Here is a 24835-nt window from a genome sequence, read left to right as displayed (position 1 = left end):
TGCTCATTGCTGCTCTCGGGTCTGTTTTGCTTTGCTGTTCCATGGCTCCCCGGCCCTGGTCCCCACCAGCAGAAAGCCGTGTGCTGTGGGGGGGTTAGTGTCTATGGGAGCCTCCATGAGGCTGATGGCATTTAGTTCAGTGCTGTATGAGCAGAGAGACGCTTGGGATTGTGGGGCTTCCACCCGAGCCTGCAGCTGCTTCTATGGTGGCCTTCTTAGGAACTGTGGGAGGCAGCAGGCAGGTAGATTTCCAGGAGCCCCTCATGCTATCCTGGAGCCCCGGGAGCACATTGCAGGGAGGGGAACAGAGCTGGGGTGATGCAACTTTCTGTGCTCCCACTGTTTTCCTCTGCCCTGTCTCTCTGCCCTAGAGTAATCAGGGGCCCTTCTAGGTGGACCCATCCACTGGGGTGGGCAACACCCTATCAGGCCACTCAGTCAGTCCATGCCCCAAGACCCTGGCGGTCTGTTCCCTATGTCCTCCAGTCTTCTGCCCGCTCTCATTAATTACTCGTTTGACGGAGCTCCCGGCCCTTGCCCTTGGGAGGCTCTCGCACAGTCTTTTCACTTTTCACTTTTCACTTCCCCTGCTCTGCAGCCTGGGACGGGCATTCAGATACCCCGGGGATGGGCTCAGTATAGGAACCTGAACAGAATCCGTCTCTTCATTCAGCTTCATCCCATTCCTCCTAGCTCCACCCCTGGCCACTCTAAATAATTCCTCTCTGTGCTCAGTCTGCCGACACTCGCTAACATCAGCCCCCTCCAAAGCCACAATAGGCCACCCCTGGTCCTCCAGTTCCAGAGCTGCCCTTCCTAGCTCTCAGGTCCGACATCTTTCTGGCACTCAGCCCTGGCAGCTAGACTGACACAGAAGAGGAAAAGAAAGGAGCATTTTCCGTGGAACTGTGGGTCACCCGCCCACCTCCCAGGTAGTGTGAAATCAACTGAGTTAATATTTGAGGAATGGCCATTGTGGTTAACCAGCGCAGAGATGGATTTCCCTCCTCCGCTCCCTGTCCCAGCATAATAACACGCCTGGGTTTTTTTCTGGCAGCAATCACAGGAGAGGGTGTTGGTTGTTCTGGAAGCCTTGAATGCACCGATGGCTAAGCCTGCACTGCAAAAGCTGCTTCGTGAGTAGCCTTTGAAAGAACTGACCAGCTGGCACCATAGCAGCTGCTGAGCTGGTAGACTAGTGGCTCAGTGGGATTGTTCTGCGCTGTAGCCGAAAAGATTTTCGGAGAGCCTCAAGTCCTGTCCAGTGCATAAGTAGGACCTTCAATAACTACACCAGACAGTCCAGCACCAGCGTTTACCATTATTGAGCTCAGGGTCTATTCTAGCTAGCTTTCCGCAGCATCCTCACCACCATAGTAATTGTAACAACCAACCTGGAACCTGGAGGGAGGAGCACAGCACCGGAAAGTCAGTCTGTGTGCACATGGCTGGAATGTGAGCAGTGAAATTGACATTCTTGTCAGTTTCACAGCTGCTGTTATTTCACATTTTGTCTCTGGCTCCAACTGTCAACCCCATGTCTACGTGGATGCTGTGTCACCCTAGTTACATTGACCTAAGCGCTATGTCTCTCGCGGAGGTGGAGTTATTATGTCAGTGTAGTGGGTGACTTACATTGGCGGGAGCAACATTGTAGTTTAAACACTAACAGAGATAGGGCGACATAAGCTGCCTTATGTCGACCTAACTCTCTAATGTGGACCAGGCCTTAGTCAAGAGCCAGTTAGAAACATGGATTCCTCGCACGTTGTGGAGTCTCTGTCATTGGAGGTTTTTAAGAACAGGAATGGACTAGTTACTACTTAGTCCTGTCTTGAGTGGAGGGGACTGGACTAGATGATCTATAGAAGTCCCTTCCAGTCCTCTACTTCTGTGATTCTGTTATTACCCAGCACATGGTACCAGGAACGGCGCCAGGGTTTTTGCCGCCCTAGACAGCAGCGCTCCTCCTCTAAGCATTCGGCGGTGGGGGGGGTCCTTCCGCGCTGTGTCTTCAGGGCACTTCGGGGGCGGGTCCTGGAGCGAGTGAAGGACCCCCCGCCGCCGAATTTCCGCCGAAGACCCGGAGCGGAAGGACCCCCTGCCACCGAATTTCTGCCAAGGGCGGCAAAATGCCGCCCCCCCAAATCCTGCCGCCCTAGGCAACCGCCTCGGGTCGCCTAGTGGAAGTGCCGGCCCTGCATGGTACATGAGAGAGTAATCAAATGTTTTCAGTGTCAGGGTTCAGAAAGAGAAAAGAAAAGAAAGAGGCAGGCAATACTTTACTCAAGCTCCACCCACAATCCCCAAATCTGCCCCCTCAGCCCCAGAATAGCTGTGCGTGTCTGCTAAACGGATCAGCCCTGAAATAGTTAAGGATGCATTTCAATACCAACCAGTAGGATCCAGGGTTAACATCTCCTTGAGATGAATGGGGGCAGTTTGCATAGGCTGTTTGCAGACTCAGCAAGAGAGCATGGCCTTGGCCTGCATTCAGGTTTCCTTCACAGTCAGAAGGGCTAGATGCTCACCAGCCCTTTCTAATGAACGTTCTAATGAATCTGCAGAGGCTGATGGGACAATCTGTGACGTGCTGGGGAGCTGGCCTGATATGGCCACAGGCTACGCCAAAACTTACCCTTAGTGGCAAAGAGTGGGACACAGAGCTGTAAAATAACTACCTCAATTGGGCTGCTGCATAATACGCTCCAGAGACATAGGGCTTTATGAAGCCCAGATAGCCTCAGGCGTCCACTGAGAGACAGATGAGTGTTAATTATCATCTCTAACTTACAGCGGGGCCACTCAAGCAGAAAGAGCTTACAGGGGAATCCTAAATCCTGTGCTCAGACTATTGGCCCAGGGGCTGCCCTTCATCAAAGCAGCTAGACACAACTGTGTGTGGCTGCCGTATCCCCAGCGCTGGTAGTGGACTGTCTGATGTAGGAACTCATGCCCTGTACAGCACGTGCAACTTTATTACAACTCAGCCTCAGGCCCTTGGATCACAAGCGTTCTTCCCTGGGACTCTGTGTCCCAATGTCTCCTCTCTGTGCCAACGCACTGCCTGGCTGTGCAGCATCACCCTGGGCAGCAATCTGTGGCTGTAAGGCCAGGCGGAGCGCAAGGCTGTGCAATCAGACCTGTGTATGGAGTATGCACCGGTGCTTTAGGGTCACAGAGTAAGCACTGGTGCCCTTGCCTGGGTTTGATACTAATCAGGGCCTGCAGGTGTTACCGTAATATACATAATAATGCTCCATAAGAACCTCCTAATAGTAGACAATGGAGCGGGACATTTCCCACCAGATTGGAAGGGACCTGCTGGATCAAGCCCAAGCCCTGCTGTCCAGCCAGCCCCGTCATTTGTCCTCACTGAGCAACAGGCAGTTTTCAGTGCGTTGTCTGAAAAAGGGCCCAAGGGAGATCGGGGCCCCACTGTGCTGGGTGCTGTACACACACATAGTAAGAGGCAGTTCCCACGCCAAAGAGTTTACAATCCAAATAGACAAGACAGCCAAAGGGCCGGGGAAGAAACAGAGGCAATTGGAGAGGTGAAGTGACTTGCCCAAGGTCACCCAGCAGAGCAGTGGCAGAGCCAGGAATACCAGAGCTCTGGGCTCTAACCTAGCGCCGTGTGCTGGAGCAGGAGATGTATATTCGTTCTGGGGGTGGGGGGGGCTTAGCCCCTCACTCCCGCCCTGACAAGCAGCCTTTATCAGACAGCCTGCATAGAATAGCTTCTCACAAAGCAGCTCATAAGGGGAAAGTGAATGTCACGGCCACTGGGCAGCCAGGCTGGCCCTGAGTCTGGCTGTGTGAGAGAGAGAGAGAGATCAGGAAAGAGAGACGCTGCATGGAGCAGACAGGCACGCGCTCCGCCTGCATTCCAGCGGCGCGGGCTCTCTCTTGGCTCTGAGCCTGCCCGGAGAGGAATTCAACGCTGCCTGTGTGAGAGTTGAGCTCCCACGGGGCACCAGATACAAGATCCCTTTCTCTGGCCGGCGCTGCAGCACCTGCGACTGTGCGGCTGGAAGGTAAAGGAGCCTGCAGCAGGGAGGCAGGCCACGAGGCTGGTTCCCCAGCAGCACCTGGTGACTAGGCAAGGAGACTGGCTGTAAGGCAGCAGATTCCTAAGGGCCCCGTCCTGCCTTGCTTGCACCCCCAGAAGGCCTATCAACCCCCACTGGAGCTGGGCTGCCCTCTCCTACCAGGGGGGAGTCAGGCATGCCACAGCACAGGGCTCCAAGCCGGATCAACAGGCATATTGATCACTCAGGGTGAGCGGTACTGGCTGCCGGCTGATGAGAGGAGCTGGGAGCACCTCACTAGCCCGTTTTTCCAGACTCAGTGGGCCTGTTTTTGCAGAGGTGACAGGCAACTACCACTGCACTGGAATGAAATGGGAGCTGTGGGTGGTCGGCAACTGGTCCCAGTCCAGATAAAATGAGCCATCACCTGAAGTGGTGCGTCCGGGAGTCAACCGAACAAAACAGATGGGAACAAGCGCAATGCATCTAGAGGGCACTGAAGCAAGGGAGTTGGAAAAGCTGTTGGGTTTATCATCATGCACAGAGAGGCCAGCTAATCCTGCTCACCGCTTGATCACTGCAGTCAGCGCCCGGCAGCACCGCGTAAAGCTCACGCCGGCCCTTGGCCGAGGTTTGGGATGGGTCTCTGTTCCACTAGAGTCAGAAAATCTGTGCTCCTCAGCATTCCCAGCCAGGCTGCTACAAGCGCACAGTACCACAGATACCATGACAGGGCCTGCTCTGGCCCGCTCCATAGATAGCAAGGCCAGAAGGCACCATTCTGATCACCGGATCTGGCCTCCTGCCTGAGCCGGGCCAGAGAGCTCTCTGCAGCCCCGGAGGAATGGCCACGCGGGATCTGGTTCATCTAGTCCAGATAAGGTGTCGCCACCAGCAGCCAGCGCCAGACAATTCCCCAGGTAGAGGCAGCGATTGGCTAACCTGTCCCTGCCCCCAATAGCTGGAAGTCAGCAGGTGCTAAAAGGCTCCGCTAACATTTATATTATGAGAGCGGGGGACTGAGAAGAGCTGGGTTTTGCTCCCGGCTCTGCCACCGACTCACTGCGGGACCTTGGGCAAGTCACTTAGGCTACGATTTTCAGACGCCAGCGCTCACGCTGAGGCTCCTCATTGCACATTTAGACACCTAAACAAGGGGCCTGATTTTCAGAGGTGTGGAGGAGCCAGACTCCCTCTCAGTCTGGCTCCTCTTTCCCCTCCCCCCTTCCTCTCACCCCCATGTTCCTCTCCAGCCTTCCCTTCCCTCCCCTCCTAGTCTCACTCCCCCGTTCTGCTAACTCCTCCCCTTCTACCACGTACCCTCCCTTGCCCAGCTCCTCGGAGGGCCTGGCCTTAATTCTCCACTTGCCCATAGGCTTCCTGAGCTTTTCCTACTCCTCCATCAAGGTCTCACAAGGTAACTTCTCCTTGCAGGACTGGCCTAGAAACCAGGAGGGGGTCGGTCTGTTCTTTAGGGGGTCTCTATTTCCCTTGTCAGGCAGCACGACTCCGATACCAGTGAGCTGGGCCCAGTAGACCGAGATCACGGTGCCTGCACCTTGGAGGCGGGCTGGTCCCGCCCTGCTGCGGTCTGACCACAGAGGTGAGCCGGGAGCAGAGCAGCCCCTCCCCCTCCAAGCACGTGGGTATTTGTTCTGCTTCCAGGTCCCCCCCAGTCTTCTCTTTCATTTTGTTGGTATCCTTTAGCCTGCGAGAGACAGTGGGAATTGCAGCCTAGGATGGAGATGGTTGCCAGGTCTCATGTGACTGAATAGGCCAATCAGAGATTTCCATGATTTTTGGCCGTTATTGCCAGGGCCGGCTCTAGGCACCACCAAAACAAGCTGGTGCTTGGGGCAGCACATTTTTAGGGGCGGCATGGCCGGCGCCAGAATGCCGCCCCTAAAAATGTCCCCCGGCCGCCCTAGCTCACCTCCGCTGCTGCTGCCGCTCGCGCGCTGGTACTCACCCTCCCTCCAGGCTCTCAAACCTGGGAGGGAGGGGGAGACTCCGAGTGGCTGCGGCGCGGGCACCACTTCTCCCCCTCCCTCCCAGGCTTGAGAGCCTGGGGGGAGGAGGCAGGGCTGGGGATTTGGGGAAGGGGCGGAGTTGAGGCGGGGCCGGGGGTGGGGTAATTAAAAAACGGGGGGATGGCCAAAATTGTTTTTGCTTTGGGCAGCAAAAATCCTAGAGCCGGCCCTGGTTATTGCTTCAGCCCTGCACTTGTTCTTGGGGCTGGTTCTGGACTAATTAGCACCTGCAAAGCCCCTGGAGATGGCTGGCTAATCAGCCTTTGATGTTCTGCAGCCAAGGGCCACACAGGACTGGGAGGTCAGTTTCATCAGCATCCCCGTCCTCCAGAGGGTGAGACACAGGTCAGCTGACTTCCTGGCTTTGATGCTGCCTCCCTCTGGCCGGCTCATGGCCTCTCCTGCTCTGCTGGCCCCTCTGTACACAGGGATGACGGTATTTATCTCCGTCGCAGAAGCAAGGGGAGGGCGGCTTGATCCGTAATGTCTATTTCATCACTGGTGGAGTAATTCTACTGAAGCATCAAGGAAGAATCTAGGCCAGAGATCGGTAAAGCACTTGGCCCGGGAAAAGTGGTGTGAACACAACTGTGGTTGAAAACAGCCAGCTCCTTTTCAAAACCAGGCACCCGTAGAGTTTCAACCAAGAGCAGAGCCCCATTGTGCTAGGCACTGAGCAAACACCCTGCCCTACAGAGCTCACAGGCTAAATAGACAAAAAGGGGAAAGGGAGAGAAAGGGAAACTGAGGCACAGAGGGAGGCATTGGGCTAGGGTCAAATAGACAATAGCACTGGTTTGGGAACCCAGATCTCCCAGCCCAGTGCTCTGTCCACCAGGCCATGCTGCTTCCCATGCAGATATTTTCACAAGAATAAATGTATACTCCAGCCTGCTGTAGCTTTACTGATCACAGAAAACGGCTGCTCAGCCTGGACCTCTCATTGCATGTATCGTGTGTCTCACTGTGGATGGGCCCAGTTTCATTCAGGCTTGTACGATGCGCTTGTCCGGTTACTTACGTGTAGGCTTGGAAGGATTCGAGTTTTGCCAGTAAAGGTCTGTGAGGGGTTCCCCAGGATGCAACCTGGAACTGGGATACTGCTGAGCCCTCTGTCTTACTGACCTGGGCTCCCTCTCACCCTGGGATGCTGGGGCAAGCTGCAAACCTCTCCAGGAACTGCACTTACACAGACATCCACAGGCAGGGACACATCCAGGTGAGTTACATGAATGCTTTCACCAGCCACCCAGGAACCAACAAGAGAGAGGCTTCAGCCAATTCTCCTCAGCTCCCAGGCTAGGAACCCGGGGCTGTACTGTCTTGTCCTGGTTAGAAGCCTGACCAGTGTACGTTTATTATTACCCAGTCCGCCCCTCCCTCAATGTAGAGAGGACACACAACAGCTCTTGTTTCTGAGCAGATTTCCCAAGCACGTCAAGCAAAACCCACTGGTTTAGGTAAAATATAAACCAGGTTTATTAACTAGAGAAAGATAGATTTTAAGTAGTAAGCATACAGATGATAGAATCATAGAATATCAGAGTTGGAAGGGACCTCAGGAGGTATCTAGTCCAACCCCCTGCTCAAAGCAGGAACAATCCCCAACTAAATCCCCAAATTGCCCCTTCATGGATTGAACTCATAACCCTGGATTTAGCAAGCTAATGCTCAAACCACTGAGCTATCCCTCCCCATTAATCAAAGTTGGTCACCTAAGAAATAAAAGTAGTCTCACAATCTGAGTTCTATACACTAGACAGGATTTGAATCAAGCAGTATCTCCCCCCTGGTGGTACTGTTCCTTCATATACAGGCTGGGGTTCTTCTTTCCAGCCTGGGACCACCTCCCCTGTTGCCAATGTTTGTCCTCCAGCCACTGCTTCCAGGTATTGAGTTGCGAGGGGAATGAGGACCAGGGATGATGTCGCTTCCCCTCCTTTATAGGTTCTTCCAGCTTGCTGGAAAGATCTTTTGCTATGACCTGAGTCAATCAGTGTCCATTGTCTACATGCTCCTTCTGAGAAGTCTTCATTGTATACAATGAATAGTGATAGTGTTGATGGCCCATTAAGGGGAATCCACACTACCAAGGACAGTCTGGTTTCTCCATTGTTGTACCTGAAAGGCTGGTTGTGGGTGTTTCCAATCTTACAACATATTTCAGTAACACACAGAGCAAAACTTCATAACTTCCCCAACAACGATAGCACAGACAATCCAACAGGATATTAATGTTCAACAGATCAAGACTTTTGGAATGATACCTCTCAAGGCATACTTTGTACAAAACATATCACAATAGTATGACAGTGGTGAATATGGGGGTGCCAGGGTGTTACAACATCAATTTCACCATACCCACACACAATCCAACAAAAATCCCTAATAACTGAAATGTATGTAGAGGCAAAGTAAGAAAAATACTGCTTCACAACTTCTTAGAGTTTGATTTAAGGCTATTTCCTTTGTATATTTTGACACGTGATGCTGACAGTTTGTGTTTTAAGAGTTATAAAACTAACTTTTTGACTCCCAACATCTCCTGTCATTAAATAATTATGGTCTGACCCCTCCCATTGTCTTACCCTTGCATGATTCCTGCAACTGTGAACATTTAAATTGATCAAAATAATGCTTAAAACCCATTGCTCCATTGTGAAAACTTAAAATGGATACAGATTAAAAAATGTTTAAAATAAACATTGATCTAGCTCAGAATGGTGAAAAAATCCAGTTGTGCCAAGCGACCCACACTGCGACGGGCAGGAGCGATGGCAGCGCAGTGCTGTTAGACCTGCTAAGAGATGGGGATCGCATGCCATCCTCCGCGGCACCAGCTGATCAGTGCAGAGCTTCCATGGCACTGCATCATTGGCCAGGGGTGGGTTCGGTCTGCTCCCAGCCTAGCCTACTCCTGGAAGCCATCTACCAGTCCTCCTAAGCCAGTATGTGGTGTATAACTACCTGGGCTGATTTTCAGGGGGACTAGCAACCACCACTCCCCCTAGAAATCAATTCAAGCTAGACATACTCAGCACTTTTGGAAACCAGGGCAAAAGCTTTTAAAACTGGGTGCTTAGGAGGTGGCTCCTGGAGCCCGTATTTAGGCAACACAACGGACGTGACTGGGTTGTAGAAGCGCCGCTGAGCACCCCCAGCTCCTGTTTGGCTGCAATGCGATCGAGGCGTGCTGAGCACCTCTGGAAAAAAAGAATCAGGTCACTTCTCCGAGGTGCCTAAATCCAGATTTCAGAGTCTCAGTTTGGGCCCCCAGCTTTGAGAATCGTAGTGCAGGTCCCTATGGATTATGTCCCAGCATGTGACAATGAGTCAAGCTAGGAGATGTGGAAAGTCACTGGAAAAAAGCACATCCTGAAAAACATGGCCATTGGAACTAACCTATCTCGTCTCTTATTATTCAGTATTCATATCATAGGAGTGCAAAGAGGCCAACCAAGATCGGTGCCTGATTGCACTAAGCACTGCACAACAGTCAGCTACTTGGCAAGGAGGCAGTCCTGTGCTCTGGGTGTCCCTTAACTTCTGACTGCCAGAAGCTGGAACTGGACGACAGGGGATGGATCATTCGATCAGTTGCCCTGTTCTGTTCATCCCCTCTGGGGCACTTGGCATTGGCCACTGTCGGAAGACAGGACACTGGGCCTGGTGGACCATCGGTCTGACCCAGTAAGGCCGTTCTTACGTTCTTATTCTTTCACATGGGAGGTTCAGTAGCTAATGGAGACTCAATGGTCCGTTTGTTTCAAATGTTGCCAAAACAAACTAATTATTTCCACATTTACAGCTAGGAAATCCCAGTTATTCAATGCAGCCTGCCTGCCAACCTGAACTGAGCTAGCACATCAATCGCAAGAAGAAGTCTAACAAGCCAGAGAGCAGCGCCACCTTGTGGCCATGTTACGTATGTTAGAGAAAGGAAGAAATGTCTAAGGTCATCTATGTGACAGAGGAAGGGCCCAGCTATGATCTATGGGTGGAGAGATGGCTGGTCCCATGATGCTGTGATCTGTGGATGATGGAGAGCTGGCTGGGCCCGTGATGGTGGTTTTCCTTATTTCCAGCTGTTTACCACACTAAGAGGAGCTAAGGATACATTCTCCTGCCGCCCCGGATTTGACTTTTCCCTTTAAGGAACAGCTGCTGTTGCCGCAGCAGGCTCACTGTATATTTGTAAAGGGGGTGGGCAGGTGCCAGGTGGCCCCTATGATGGTGAATGGCAGGAGGGGGAGTGAGGCCCATTCACTCATGAATGGGAAGAAAGGTGGGGTCTGTACAGTCATGAATAGCAGAGGAGATGCTCTATGATACAATTTCTCTATCCTCATTAAGCTTGTGGTAAGCACTCACCCCATGACAGCCCATTGAGAGGGACACGGTGGTCCATGCTATGGAGAAAGTTTAACATCCCGTTCTAATCCAACTGCTCTGAGTGCAGAAGGCTCCCTCCGATGTTTGTAATGCTTTGTCAAAGCTAGTTTTAAATCACGGTTACGGACGGGAAAGCGACACTAACAAAGGCAGAGGTCGGCCCTGTTTGCTGCATTTAGAGGTGCAGCGATGTGCTTTCTAACTGGCAGCCTATGCAAACTCAACCCGGATATGAAAGGCCCACTAGGGGGTACCTGGCTGTGCATCAGAACTTAGCGAGCAATTCGGTGGAGGTGGGAACCAGAGGAAAATCTAGTTCCTTTTCCCCATGGCAGGTTGGTTCTGCAGCGCCAACACCTTGTAATACTCAGTGAGGCACCCAGCAGCTGCTCAGACGGGTACACACAAGGTGCTGGGCTATTGAGGCCGGTTTTTACAGACACTTTTTGGAAGATCTCAAACAACATTAACTATGGCCGGCAGCAAGGTCTAGTGCCTAGGACACTGGACTGGGAGTCAGAAGGTAGAAGCCACCTCATTACTCTTGCAATACAGCTGTCAGTCTGGCTTCTCTGGCTACCAGGTATTGGAGCTCTCCCCAGGGATTATCACAGAAACTGAAACTTTGTCAGTTACAACAACTTACCGCATGTAGCATGTCCCCACAGTAGATTTTGATTAGACTTCTACAAAGCTTGGCTGTCCAGCGCAGCCAGAGAGAATGATAAGATGTAGCCTGTAGCCGCTTGCTCTCGTAGGGGAGGGGTAATTCCAAGTTGATCTATTCTGTAGTTCGAATATTCCCAACTTCAAGCAAATAGTGTGTGCTTCATTGATAAGTGGATAACAAACAAAGATCATGGCTGTGCATTTGCGCAGAAGGCAGGTAGGTGTATATGCAAGCTAGACATGTGACTGGGGGTATTATGTCTTTACTGCAGAGTTCACTCATGCTTTTGCTTGGGTGTTGCCCCTAACCGCCCTTCTGTCCACACACAAAGCCCTGCCACCTGAGTTAAGTGGTGCTTTCACCCCTTGTGAGCTGGGGCTGTAGACTAAAGCCCGAGAGGCGCTTTTTCTCAGGCTAGAAACCTGCCCAATTTGCAGGGAGGCTAACTGATAGTCCTCCAGTGCCTTCTCATAATTCCCTCTGCGTGCCCAGGAGGGCACAGTCCCCCACTATCCCCTGGGAAAGACTCATCAAGCAAGTCAGTGTATCGCAGCACAAAGAGCCATGGGGTGCACCCCACGCAGTCCTAGCAACACAGGGGTGAGTGCACCAGAGGGCTCAAGAGCTTGAGTGGCTTTGCAGTGTGGCTGCTCACATCCAGCTGAGGCTGACGGGTGCCAATCACCCAACTTTGTTCCACAGTGAAAACACACCCTAAATTGCTGGCGAGTTAGCACTGTGACTGGGGTGAGGGTGGGGCAAAGTTTGGATTCTCCTTGTGGTTTAGTGCTACAGCTTTATTGTTCTACTGACAGTGACTAGTGCTGAAGAATTCTGTAAGATAACAGAACAGGCAAAGTGGTTTGAGCACAAGACGAGATTTAGACTCTACTCCCAATTCTTCCACAGCCTCATTAAGGGAGTCACTCAACCTATGTGCCTCACTTTCCCCTTCCTGTAAAATGGGGTTAACTCTTCCCAACCTGAACTCAGTACTGACTCTAATGTTCTCAGAGACGCTCGGCGGGAAGGCGCAATGCAAGTGCATAGGGTGTTAAGAGAGACACAATCCAACACACCACAGTACAGGTAATTTAACAGCCAGAGAGCCACATTTATTACTTTCAGATGTTTCTATACAGATGGGGATAACCAATCAGAGGAGCGGAAAAAAAGCACAAATTATGTGGAGAATTATTTCCCCTTGATACATCCCTGTCACACTGGATCATGGATAGAGAAGGAAACTCAGAACATTTACAAAACACAAGAGACTTCCATGAGTTACTGGAAAATAACTAAGTTTGATCAAGTAATGAGAGTGACTTGAGGGCAGACAAGATGTACATCCATCCTCTTTAGGCAGTTGAAGAGAGGCAAACATACCACAACTAAACGGAAAAAAAGGAGGTTTTTAACAATGTTTTATTGTTTGTACACAAGAGTAATGGGACACTGAACGGGATACAAACAGAATGAAGCTCATACAGAACGATAGGACACAGAGGCCATTCAGCAACTTCTCAGGAAGTTAGCAGATACATACTGCAATTTTTTAAAAGGAAAGAAGTAAATGATATGAGGTCACAAAGCTCCCCCCCCCACACACTCCCAGCTAGAACTGAACGTAGCTTTATTCGCTCCCAAATTTGAGTTCCAATGGCTATACACTCAATAAGGCTTGTTCCAAATAGTCAAAAGGCCAAACACCTACCACCCTCCTGCAGGCGCATACCAGCTTACAGGCCTGGGTGCTAGATGTGCTGTGAGAACCATCCTGAGGAACAATGAACAAACCAGACCAGGGCAGACCGTACAACCAGGAGAAAGACTTGCGCACAGTTGAGGGGCAACAGGTAGCGGAAACTGGAAAGTGCTGCTCATTAGCAGGGCACCAGGCTTTGGGATGTGAATGGTATAAATATACCAGAGCCCCCCCCCAAAAAAATTTAAAGGAACAGTCCCATAGCTAACTCAGTGATGGCAGGTTTGTGAAATGAGATTTATTTTGGCCTTATGTGAGGATCTAGGCCAGATTTTCAGGGGCTCAGTTCCCACTGAGAACAGTGTTAGCTGCTGGGTGCTGAACGTTTTTGAAAATCTGGAACTTTACACTATATTTTTAGGTGAACCTAAAATGGAGCAGAGTGAAGCTCTCTGTGCTGGACGGCCCCACTAGTCAGCACAAACATTCGTTACTTCCTTTTCCACCACACACCTGCTCTGTGAAATCCACTCGGAACTTCCTTGGTTCAGTGACGATAGCCCCAAATGTGATATCACAAACACCACAGGCCCACTGCGACTCATCCAAGCCACAGCAGTTGTGATGTCACAGGATGAGGCATTCCGCAATGTCTTCATTGAACCAGAAAGTACCGAGTCACCAGGTAGGTTTGTGCTGAATTTCTGCCGAGCACAGCACAACCATCCAGCTAGCCCGGAGATGGAAGCTGTCTAGTCCCCGAATGGATCTGGCATATGGAGTGATGCAAGTGCAAGCTTGCCTCACGCTACCCCACTAGTGTCTCTCCACGCTGCCCTGGAGCAATCTTTAGGAGGCGATAGGGTAGGTCATTCTGTAATGCCCCAGTTCAAGTCTTGGCTCCCTTGTTGGTAATGCCTCAGTACTGGGCTAACTTGATGCATGATACAGAGAAATTTTCTAAGAACCGGTGCAAGCCCACAAACGTTTCAGTCAGCAGATAGTGGCGACAAAGTTACTAACATTGGCTCCACTGGGCAATCGCCTAGGATTTGTGCTCCCACCACTGAGTTATCCTTATTCCCCTGCTTTTTACCCAGCTGGGGTATTCTGATCAACACCACTAGCTTCAGGGATTCTACGCCTCAATTCTAATGACCGCTCACAACACTGCCGCATCCTTAATGCAACGCTGTAGGGTTGGGATTTTTACTGGTGGTGTTTTATTATTCAGAATAGTGCTTCCATTTACAATGGCCGGACAAAATATTGAGTTGGCTTTGGTCTAATCTCCAGCCCACTGCCGTTTGGAAAGTGTTTGACGAGGCCAGGTTGAGAGGAAAAGGCAAAGAGAGAAGCCTTGAAAGAAAAGCCAGCTCCAGACAGCAGCCCAAGTCGGCAGGCGTGTTAATGTAAAGAGACAGCCCTTTGATTTTCAGCTGCGCACACTCCTCTAGACGACAGTGGTTCCAAACACTGGACTAGTGTAACTGCCATTAAGATATAAGCCCGTGTAAATGAGCAGCATGCAGCTCTGTTCTCAGGAACAAAGCAGGGCTGCACATTCTTGTAATACCAGAGAGGTTTGGGTTTTTAAAAAACAAAACAAACCAGATCAGTCGTTTCTGTGATCCTCAAGTCACTTAGTCTCCTATATTTGGTTCAGATAACCCTGGGCATTTAGCAAGACTGCTCCTGCATTAAGTCTGATTTTAAAAACCCCAAACTTAAATAAACCAGACTCCCAAATAAACAAATTGTATCTTGTGTTAGCTAAGACACAAGATTTTCTAGGGTTAAAGGCTCCATTGCTCCTTAATCTAATGCAACCTGAACAGAGGCAAGAGAGATCTCTAAGTAGTTAAGGATGCAATGCAGAAATGGTACCCTTTTCATTCGTGTCCCCTTCCTCCCCCATATGTTTGCCGTTTACACATGTCATTAAAAATGTCACTAAGAAAATGCAGCCGGCATGAGACTCAAAGGTTGATGTAGTTCAACCAAAGTAGTCAGTGTAACACCCCTTCACATACACAATTACCCCCCCTGCCCTTTGAATCTGCTTTCCGCAAGCCTAAAGCTAGTTGGATCCCCGCAAAGAACATCCATTCTCTGCTACAAGTCAGGACTTGGGGAGCTTGGCATAAAACAGCCACACCAGAAGAGGTTGTGAAATATTTATTTTTCATAAAACAAGGTCATAATTGCCAAGGTGTAACAACCAAAACACATTTCCAGGGAGCCAAAGGCACAGTGCATGGAAATGTAGCCCCTCACCACCCTTGTAGTGTGATAGCAAAGGCTGAAATAGAAGGTATTTTACTCTTTGTGGGGCTATCTGATAAACCAGTTCCCTTCTCTAGAAAGGGAGAGGACAGCACAAGAGGTGAACATGGGGAGTTATCTAATGTAGTAACCCACAAGAGATTTAAGCACATGACAGAATTTGACTCCAAGGAGACTATTCACATGCTTGAAATTAAACACATGGTTAAGTAGCTTGCTGAATGAGGGCCTTGGTTAACGCTGCATACCACTGCTTTGGTTCCCGCCCCTACAAACAGTTTGACAACCCAAGTAATCTGAAAAGGGTCGAGAACCTTGCAAGACTGCAAGATGTGCAGTGGGGGAAAGGGAGATTTTTTGTTGTGTTTTCCAATTATAAACTGACTTCTCCATTATTGGAAACCATGAAACTAATCAGCAGACAAACTGGAATAGACTTAGTCCTGGGTCCTTATTGGTCAGTGAGCTGAATCACACTGTGAAGCAATGCCAAGTTGTGACTGATAGGGAGGGCTATACAAGGAGCCAAAAATTGCTTGTTTAGTACCTCAGCATCAGTCGCCAAAGTGTCGCATGGACACAGAACTCACCTGGAATTGCAAATTCTCGTTTCTAATCTAGCGGTTTCAGACTCTGGTGGCCGGGGGGGAATACGCAGCCAGGCCACAGTTGAAGAGTCCAGCACTGAGGGCTTGTCTACACTACTGCGTGGGGTCGATCTAAGATTCGCAACTTCAGGTATGTTAATAGCATAGCTGAAGTCGATGTACTTCGATCTACTTACCGCGGTGTCTTCACTGTGGTAAGTCGACAGTTGACGCTCTCCTGTCAACTCCGCTTGCACGTCTCGTTCTGGAGCAGTACCAAGTCGACGGTCGATTTATCACATCTAGACTAGACGCGATAAATTGACCCCTGCTGGATCGATCACTGCCCGCCAATCCGGCAGGTAGTGTAGACAAGCCCTTAGTGAGTGAGTGTGAGAATGAGACAGAAGAAGAGAACAGTAGTTCTCCCTCAGGGTAAACATTATGCATGACTGGGCTTTACCTGCTTTTTGTGCCATTTCCCCCCTACCAGCACAGCACAAACGTCAAGGATTTACTAGGCCTGTCGTAGGATACGCCCACAGCCATTACAGCTCCCAGACCAGGCGAGTAACAGCGCTATGCTTCAACTAGCAGAGTCACTTCAGCACTCAGCATGAAAGGGTTAAGGAATAAAGCCGCAATTTTATTAGTTCAAGAACATCAAGATATTGTTGCAAATAGCTCCACGTGCTCTATTGCTCTCGTGGGGGATTTCATAGGAGGTGAAAAGGATCTAACAAATTATCCAGGGCTGGCCTGTACCCTGAAGAAACTCTCTCAGAGCTACTGCGTGAATAAAGGCTTGTAGCTGATCAGTGCTAAACATCAAATACAGAACAGGGACTTTCCCACAATACACTGAGCAGGGCCTCACACATGCATGGCAAGCAACTGCTTGGGCCAGGGTCAGACTGTTGGTGGGATTTTCCTCCAAGTCCCTCTCTCTCCCTACCGCTAGCTAGCTCAGCATTCCAGCCACTGCCTGGTCTGTCTAGTCTCCTCCGAAAAACAGCTGCCCGAGGTGCCAATCTCCACTCTCTTGTGTGTGGTGACAAGAGGTGCAGAACCAGGTAGGCAGAAACTCCACAAGCAGAGAATGGCCACTGGCCTGTTTGTGACAGATCATGAGGTTACTGCTGATATTGTGGCTTCCCCTTTAAACGCAGAGCCCCAGCTGAGGCTATTCTCCAGAGAGAGCCCGGGAGTGAACCTGTGGAGGAAGCAGCAGGACCCCTCAAAGGAGCTCATGGTCCCATTTTCCCAGTCCCGCCCTTAGTGGAACTAGAAGGGAAGGTAGTTCATAGCGCAGTCGGTTCTCTCCCCCACAATTTACAGGCCCTAAAATTATATGGCCGGCCCTGGTGAGATGAAAAACTCTCAAAGAAGCCGGTTCCTCACATGCATATTAAAAAAAAAAAAAAAAAAAAAAAAGCAGTGTTGGGCATTTCCCATATAGTTCCACGAAGAAATCCTGATGCCTTCAGATTAGCTGCAATGCCCTTTGGGGAATCATATCTGCCCAAAGCCCCTTAGTGGTTGTGTTCAACAAAGCCTGAGGATTCATGGAGATAAGAGAGATGTTCTACTACTCGGGGTTTCAGGTGGTCTTTCCTTGCAGCAGTGGAGAGGAGCCTGTGTCCAAGAGGCCGACGAGCTTCGCAAGGACTCAGATACGAGCTGCCTTCCGGCAAGGAAATTCTTAGAAACCAGCTCTATGGGACTGATCTCAGGCCAATTTCTTGTCATTGCTGAACTGGATAGATGAGAAGGATATGGATACATCACAGTGGCCTCTGGTGCAGTTTATTTACAATGGAACTCAGTGCTGGAGAGCATCAGGATATTAACAGCCAGGAAACACACTGACGGGGAGAGAAGAAGAATTGTACATTAAATCTCAATGATCCTCCGTAGAATTCAAATCCACACCACCCAAGATAACTCACTAATGCTAATAAAGCTGAAACTCAAAGGATCTGTAATGTAGGCTAAGTCTTCATGGGCAATGTCCCGGTTAGGTGCATGCAGGTAGAACAGCAATAGAGATACACAGCTCTCACTATTACTAGTGTTTTATCCTGCTCTCTATGGCTTAAAGCAGCAGACCACAGTAGGTATAACAAACTGCCCATCCCTCAGATACACCTCTTTCGAAACTCCTGACAAGTACAACCATGATAGCAGCAGCAGCAAACTAATGCCTTATAATCCTCACAGCAATAGCTTGCCAAAGCCTGCTACAGACTCAGACGCAGCATAATGTTGCCCTGGTGACTTCTCCTGCTTCCGTTGCTTTAAAGCACACCCACACCCTGTACCCTGTCCTCAGTTTCCAATGCATATTGTTAACGGTTCTACATTCCTCCCGCCTTTCACCCTGAAGAGCGCGGGATGGGTTCACTCACGCACTGATACCACTTCCCCTAAAAATACGGTCACTTCAGGGGTGAAACACGATAACTGTTTTTGCCTAGTAACTCTAAACCAAAGTTTTTCTTCAATTAAATCTTCAGGAGGAATTTTGGGACAGCGGAATTATTGCCCACGACACGTGGGTTAATCCGACTTTTCTTACAGACCTGTAATGACAAGCGGTCAGGACAACACTATTTCACACCTCATCTGATAGATGTCCCTCCAGCAGCTCAATGCCCCCTACCAACAGGTCAACATCGCCTGTTGTCAATATGATTAGGAGACCCTGGGAGTCAACATGCAGCAGCCTGCAGAGTTCATTCCATTTACCTTTGGTGTTTCTTCTACATTATCTAGGCTCAACCACACTGCCAAGAGAGGAGCTTTGGCTGCTGAAATTCATTATGATGGGAGACTACATTAGACTGTTGTGGGTGACACAGCCGTGAGATCTGAGAAGCAAAGTATGCAGCTTTAAGCTTTAAATGTATGTTCTTGCTAATGTTTCTTGGCAGAAGAAACATGCTGGAAATTGTGTATTTCCACGATGGAGATCCAGATTACAAGCACAGCCATAGCGACGTTTAGAAATTGGAAGACAGTCTCCACCACATTACATAGGTCATTCTTGGATCCTAAAGTGTTTACAGTGACTGGGTCCGTTTAACAAAATTCAATGCAATTGCTAGTTTTGCCCCAGCAGAGATAAGGATTTCCCTCACAAAGGAAGAAATCAGTTAGGTCAGGCCCATGTCGTCTTCTCCCTCAAAGTCTGAGTGTTTTATTATTACAATTAGGAAGTTGGAATATGAGAAGTTTAGAGACAGTGAAATCTTCACACACTGAACATGAAATACAATACTGCGTATGATCTAGGCTGCATACTTCCATGCTGCTTTTAACGGTACATTAAAGCTCCAAGCTGATCCTTACTTCCTTTCCCACCCAACCACTTGTTATACTCCTCTCTCCCCACCCTGGATACACACAAGGAACGCAAGACTTCCGTGGGGATCAGGAAGAGATTCATGCAGCCCTAGCACCCAGAAATCCTTACCACTGAAATCCACCAATTGGTTCTGTAAACCGGTGACGGATCAAGAAAGTTGCAACAGCTTCAGCAACCTGGAGGGAGGTGGGTGGGGGGGGGGGGGGAAATCAGAGTTTAAAGGGACATAGTCAACTTGAAGTCTGGTCAGCTTCAAAATTTAAAATAGTTAAAATACTACACCTTCCTCCCATTATTTTAAACAGTTCCCCCCTGCCTGTGTGTGAAACTTCTCACAAAAGGGATAAATGTCTATATAAATACCAAGGACACAATAAACCGACCATACATCAAGTGCGCACTTGGCGGAAAAAAAAAGTTTCCCTCCCCCATCTTCTTCAGTTACAGTAATTCTTAGGCATGTATTATAGTAGTTTAAAAAAAAAAAAAAAGAATTGTGATTTAAGCTGGTGTCCCTTTAAGGATTAACTCAGAGCAACAAATTACTTACATCACGCTTTACAAATAACTTTTCTTCCAAACAACTCATTGTGATAGGTAAAAATATCCCCATTTTACAAGGGGGTAAACGGAGGCACTGAGCAGTTAAGTGACTCAAAGCCACACAGTCAATAGTAGAGCTGAGAAAAACTCCGAAGCTCATTTCCAGACGTGCTCAGTCCACACTACCATTTTATTTCCTTGCACACTAGCATAAGTGAGTCACTGTTTGTCAGTACATAAACTGCTACAAATAATGTTTATATGAAGTTTTCTAAATTTTAACTACTCAGTTTTAATATGACATTATCCCTCCAGGAAAGCAGCCACCTGCACTAAAGGCTGGAGGGGGGAAGGGAAAAGCTGAGGTAACCTAAGAGAAGTTAAGGATGGAAAATCCCATGCCACATCATAACTACTGTTATCACTGAGTCAGTTATACACCACAACTGGCCCCCGACACAGTTAACGCGGTAACGTAGGTGGGACCTGTCTCCTCACAAGAAGGCTGAAGTCTTGGCCAGTCCAGGCTCTCAAGCCAACTTCAGGGATATGACTTAGTCCCATCTGCTCTAACAGTAACCAGGTCCCCTTATAGGTGTGGTGCACATAAGGCCCATGAGGTTTGCCCTCAGTTTCGTATTGGTGATGACCAGTTTTGCATCTAACTCATAAAAGGGCTGCTACCAAAGCTCGCCCCGCTTTGCGGCTCACCTTGTCTGGAGCATCTTCGTGGACTGCATGGCCACACTGAGGGAGGACTTGCATCTGGAACTTTCCTGCAGACCAAACAGTCAATGCAACTGCTTTTAGAATGAACGTATCCCTCCCTGGCAATGACTCAGGCATGCGTTACATGCAACCGCAGAAGCCAACTCACTATAAAGACTAAAGGCAGGGACTGAACGTGTTAAGGTGCAAAAATATTCTGCACTTTTATGGACATTTCTACTCCAGATCTCAACCTCTTTATAAGTTACCCCCAATGTCATATCTAGCTGATGAGGACTCAGGAAGCTGTTGGACACCAGATGTCAAACAGCAGCATATGTAGAGCACAAAACTTCTGCAGGAGGCAAGAACTTTCCTTCTTACTTGTGCAGGAGCTCTGAATTAACTAAAACCATGCTCATTCACTATCTTCCTAATCCTTGATTCCCGAGAGCTTCGTATTAAATGCCATCCCATCTTCCTGACATGAATGTAACTGTCAGACCTACCACACCAGGACCTTTATCCAATCATCCATTTTCCCTTCCAATAGCCAATTTCCAAAGAAATCAGTGATGGGGACTGGGCGGAGAAAGGTGCTAATGTAACTGTTAAGCATTATTAGAGGTTGTTGTAGCCATGTCAGTCCCAGGACGTTATACAAAGGATGAGGGAATATCTTTTATTGGACCAACTTCTGTTGGAAAGACACAAGCTTTTGTGCTTACACAGAACTCTTCTTCAGGTCATAAGCTCAAAAGTTTGTCTCTCTCACAAACACAAGCTGGTCCAGTACAAGTTATTACCTCCCCTGCCACGTCTCTCAAGCATTATTAGAAGTCTGCCAGGTCAAAAGAGAGAGAGAGAGAGAGAGAGAGAGAGAGAGAGAGAGAGAGGAGTGTGTGTTTCAGGTGGCACCAGGTGGTGCAACTAGGCACAATGGGATGGAATTAAAAGAAAACAGACTGAAAAAAATCAGGAAAAGCTTTCTAATGGCAAGACTGAAGATCACTGAATGAATCCCGTGAGACATGACAAAGCCCTGTCACTTGAATATTTAATACCAGACTGAACAAAAGCACTACCAAAGCCCTGCATTAGCAACAGGGTGATTGGCAAGATCTAATAACTCCTCTAGCTTCCATTAGAGAGAATCATAGACAAGGGATCACACCGTTACTCTGGGGATTAAACTACATTCTTTAATACTTGTTTGTCTCAATATAGATTGCCCCAGCCAGGACCATTTCAGCCTGCTTCTCCAGCTCTCTTTCACTCTCTGCAACATAAACTGTCTCCTGAAAGAGCATTATAGCTAGCAGTATTAAATATTTACCTTGCATCTGTCCAATTGTTAGATCTTTATCCAGCCTGTCAACACCTGGAATAAAGCAAATAGATGTGTTGGGGAGAAGCCAGGGAGAGAGAGTGTCTAGTCAGGTCCTGCCAAGACTTTGCAAAAGATGTTTGATGCGAAAAATGGAATAGAAACAGCATCTCAGCACCTACTAGGCGGTTTCCCTGCTGCAAATCAGGAGCACACAGTGACAGGAGAGGATCACCGCCAAAAACTTGAAGGAACATTTATCCATCCTCCCAGAAATCTTTAAATGGCACTCAGCCATGGGAGACTCAGTGTTCCCTATCACAGGGGACTGACGGGTGATAGGAATTGGTCTTGGAATACTGATCCTTTCACCTTCAGGTCATGAGTTCAAATCCAGCCCAGGTCTGCAGTAACTAAGTGATTACTCCTGTGGGTTGGCGTGGGTCTCAATCCAGTTCCTAGCAGAACATTAGCTCAATCCTACAATTGCAACACCTTGTCAGACAGCCGAGACATAGTATCACAATACACATATCTAATCCCACAATTCCCGTGTGCATGTTGCAGAGGAGGAAATGGAAGCAGAGAGACTAAATGACTTGCCCAGTCTCTCAAAGTACATAGAAGGGCCAGGATAGAAGCCAGACCTATTATGCCCAGACCTAGGGTTACCATATTTTGAGTGTCCAAAAAGAGGACACTCCACGGGGCCCCGGCCCCGCCCCCAGTCCCGCCCATGCCCCCACCCCAACTCTGCCCCCTCCCCTGCTTCCCGCGAACATTTGATTCGCGGGAAGCCTGAAGCAGGCAGCAGGTAAGCTGGAGGGGTGGGGGGAAGAGGCGCGGCCCAGTCTACCCCCCCCCCCTCCGGCGTGGCTCGGCTCGGACCCTGGAGTGTCGGCCCCCAGCCCAGCACCGCCAGCCCCATCTCCCCCAGCCCCACATGTCCCTATTTTCCCAGACATGTTCGGCTTTTTGGGATTTCCCCCCGGACGGGGATTTGAGGCCCAAAAAGCCGGACATGTCCGGGAAAATCCGGATGTATGGTAACCCTACCCAGACCAGTATCTTAGCCACAGGTTTGCCCTTCTCTCCTCTAAAATACAGGCTGAATGTAATCAAAGTGAATGACAGTTCTAACTAGGAAGAAAAAGGAAACACCTACCCGCTAAAAGCAGCAGCTTCGGAGTAGAACAACTGAGGAAGAGGTTAGATAAGCCTCTGAACCACCCATCCCAGTACTTTTCTGTTTTCGACAGTTCAATTCGCCATGTATACAGATGTTCTTTTTTTGTCTACAATGGGACAAAGAGCTCAGCGTTAGTATTCAACTGAAATGAGCGTGGAATAAACTCAGCAAAGCGTGACTTGGAAGACAAAGCAAAAGCACCAAGTCAAATGCTGACGTGGCTCTAATGTCAATTTGTCCCCCACATGTGGCCCTAACTAGGCAACCTTGCTCGCAAAGACTGGATTATCCTCTTAATCCTAAACGTGCTCGCTCCATGTCACAGTAAATTAATGGGTCTGCACATGCTGTACCTGATGTGGTGAGCAAGAGACCCCTTCAATTTCCAGGACTGTCAATCTGCCATCTTTCACTGGAACTAAAAATTCACACACAAAAACACCTGGACCTGTCCTTCAGCGAAGCCTGGGCAAGATAATTTTGCAGCACCATGCACCAATAGCTTTACCTGTGGGACTTAGTCTGTCAGGTCACATGATCTATACCACCCAGCAGAAACTGATGAGCCTTTATAATATTATGAAATAGAGTCAGGACCCTGCACACAGTGACTTACTGGACAGGACAGTAGTTCTCTTCTAGACCATGTACAATGGCCAAGTTCATGGACATCTAGAAACACTTTCAAGTGGTAACTCACGATGTAGCCAGCAGTCTGAGACCAAGGCCTAAACTCAGACCTGGAGTAAGCAATGAAGTCACAGGAGTTACTCCTGTTTACACTAAGGCCCTGAATGAGAGTTGCACAATTGCTCACTACTCCTTCTTTGGAGAACTTTTACATGCTGTCCCCTAGGCACCTAGCTCCATGGAAGCATCTCCTTTGCTGGCTGCATGGTTGCCGCCTTCTTGCTCCCTGTAGATCTCCAAATACCCTAGAGATGGAGAGACTAGAAGACATTAGTTCTAGCAGAAGAGAGTGAAACTCCCCACCTCTGTATCATCTTCCTTCTTCCTTTTGTTAACAGATCCTCTTCCTTCATAGTCTTCCTCCTCTTCCTCTTCTTCCTCCTCCTCAATAATCCCTTCCACTATAGCTTTAGGGACCTCAGGACTAGCAGCATCTTCACACCTGGTAAAAGAGGACTGGAAATTGATTCCTTTTCCATTGTGAAAAGCAACATCTTAACGATTCTAGGAGAGACTGCCTGCACCTAAAGGATAGAACTGACTCTCTCAGAGAGACTGGCTGATCTGAGGCTCTACCACATCAAGGAGAAAGAAAAGAAAAGAGTCCAGGTCAAACAAGCAAAATTAGTTTTTTATGACAATACTGGAATATAAACAATAGAAATATGTGATGCTGCTGGCAAGCATCATGGTGTTGTATAGGATTATAATGCAATAGACAGATTACTTTCATCATCACTCAACTCCACCACCTTTGGAGTGCAACGGAGAGCTATTTAACAAGGAACAGCAGCAGGAGGACAGCAAGTGAAAAATACTATATTCAGTTGAATTGGCAGGAGGAATTTAGGGGCCACATTTCTGAAGGGGCATCCAGCTAGTCTATTGGTATGAGCACATCTTCGCATGGGCCATTGCACATCCATTGTTTTGTGCTCCACCACTTGCATGTGCAAATGGCTTTTGCACAGGAAATTTTTTTTTAATCCTTGATGGGTAATTACATTCCACCCCAGTGAAATTTTGACTGTGACATTGCTAACCATAGGACCGTGGATGGTTGTAAATGGTTTAGTACTACATTCCTCACCCACTGTGTTCAGCCTTGGCAGGGAAGTAAAAGGAGGAGTGGATAGCTGCTAGAAGATTGATTTGATTTTTTTTAAAGTACACTTATGCTCTGTTACCAATTTGGGATCTTAAAACATTTAAGAAGATTTTAGAAAACAAAACCTACTGTTTGACTTGGCCAACCATAGAAACTCTGGCAGATTCGAGATTTCTTATCTGTCCACTTTTTACACTAGGAA

At 48.7% G+C, this 24835-nt stretch overlaps 1 protein-coding gene across 1 annotated transcript in view; it reads right to left on the bottom strand.

Moving 5' to 3' along the window:
* Window positions 1–14991: 14991 nt before the first annotated feature.
* PPME1 (protein phosphatase methylesterase 1) overlaps window positions 14992–24835 on the bottom strand; it is a 36962-nt gene continuing 27118 nt past the window's right edge. The window contains exons 8-14 of the mRNA XM_005308508.5: window positions 24763–24828; window positions 23829–23967; window positions 22812–22941; window positions 21656–21700; window positions 20323–20387; window positions 19177–19244; window positions 14992–17566 (exon numbers count right to left, since the gene is read on the bottom strand). Coding sequence (XP_005308565.1) covers window positions 17548–17566; window positions 19177–19244; window positions 20323–20387; window positions 21656–21700; window positions 22812–22941; window positions 23829–23967; window positions 24763–24828 — 532 coding nt within the window. The 3' untranslated portion in view covers window positions 14992–17547. The remainder of the gene's footprint in view (window positions 17567–19176; window positions 19245–20322; window positions 20388–21655; window positions 21701–22811; window positions 22942–23828; window positions 23968–24762; window positions 24829–24835) is intronic.

Source organism: Chrysemys picta, chromosome 1 (genome assembly GCF_011386835.1).
Source record: "Chrysemys picta bellii isolate R12L10 chromosome 1, ASM1138683v2, whole genome shotgun sequence".
In the NCBI taxonomy this organism is placed as follows: domain Eukaryota; kingdom Metazoa; phylum Chordata; order Testudines; family Emydidae; genus Chrysemys; species Chrysemys picta.
Note: the sequence above shows the minus strand (reverse complement) of the source record. Positions and strands in the feature narration are given on the sequence as shown.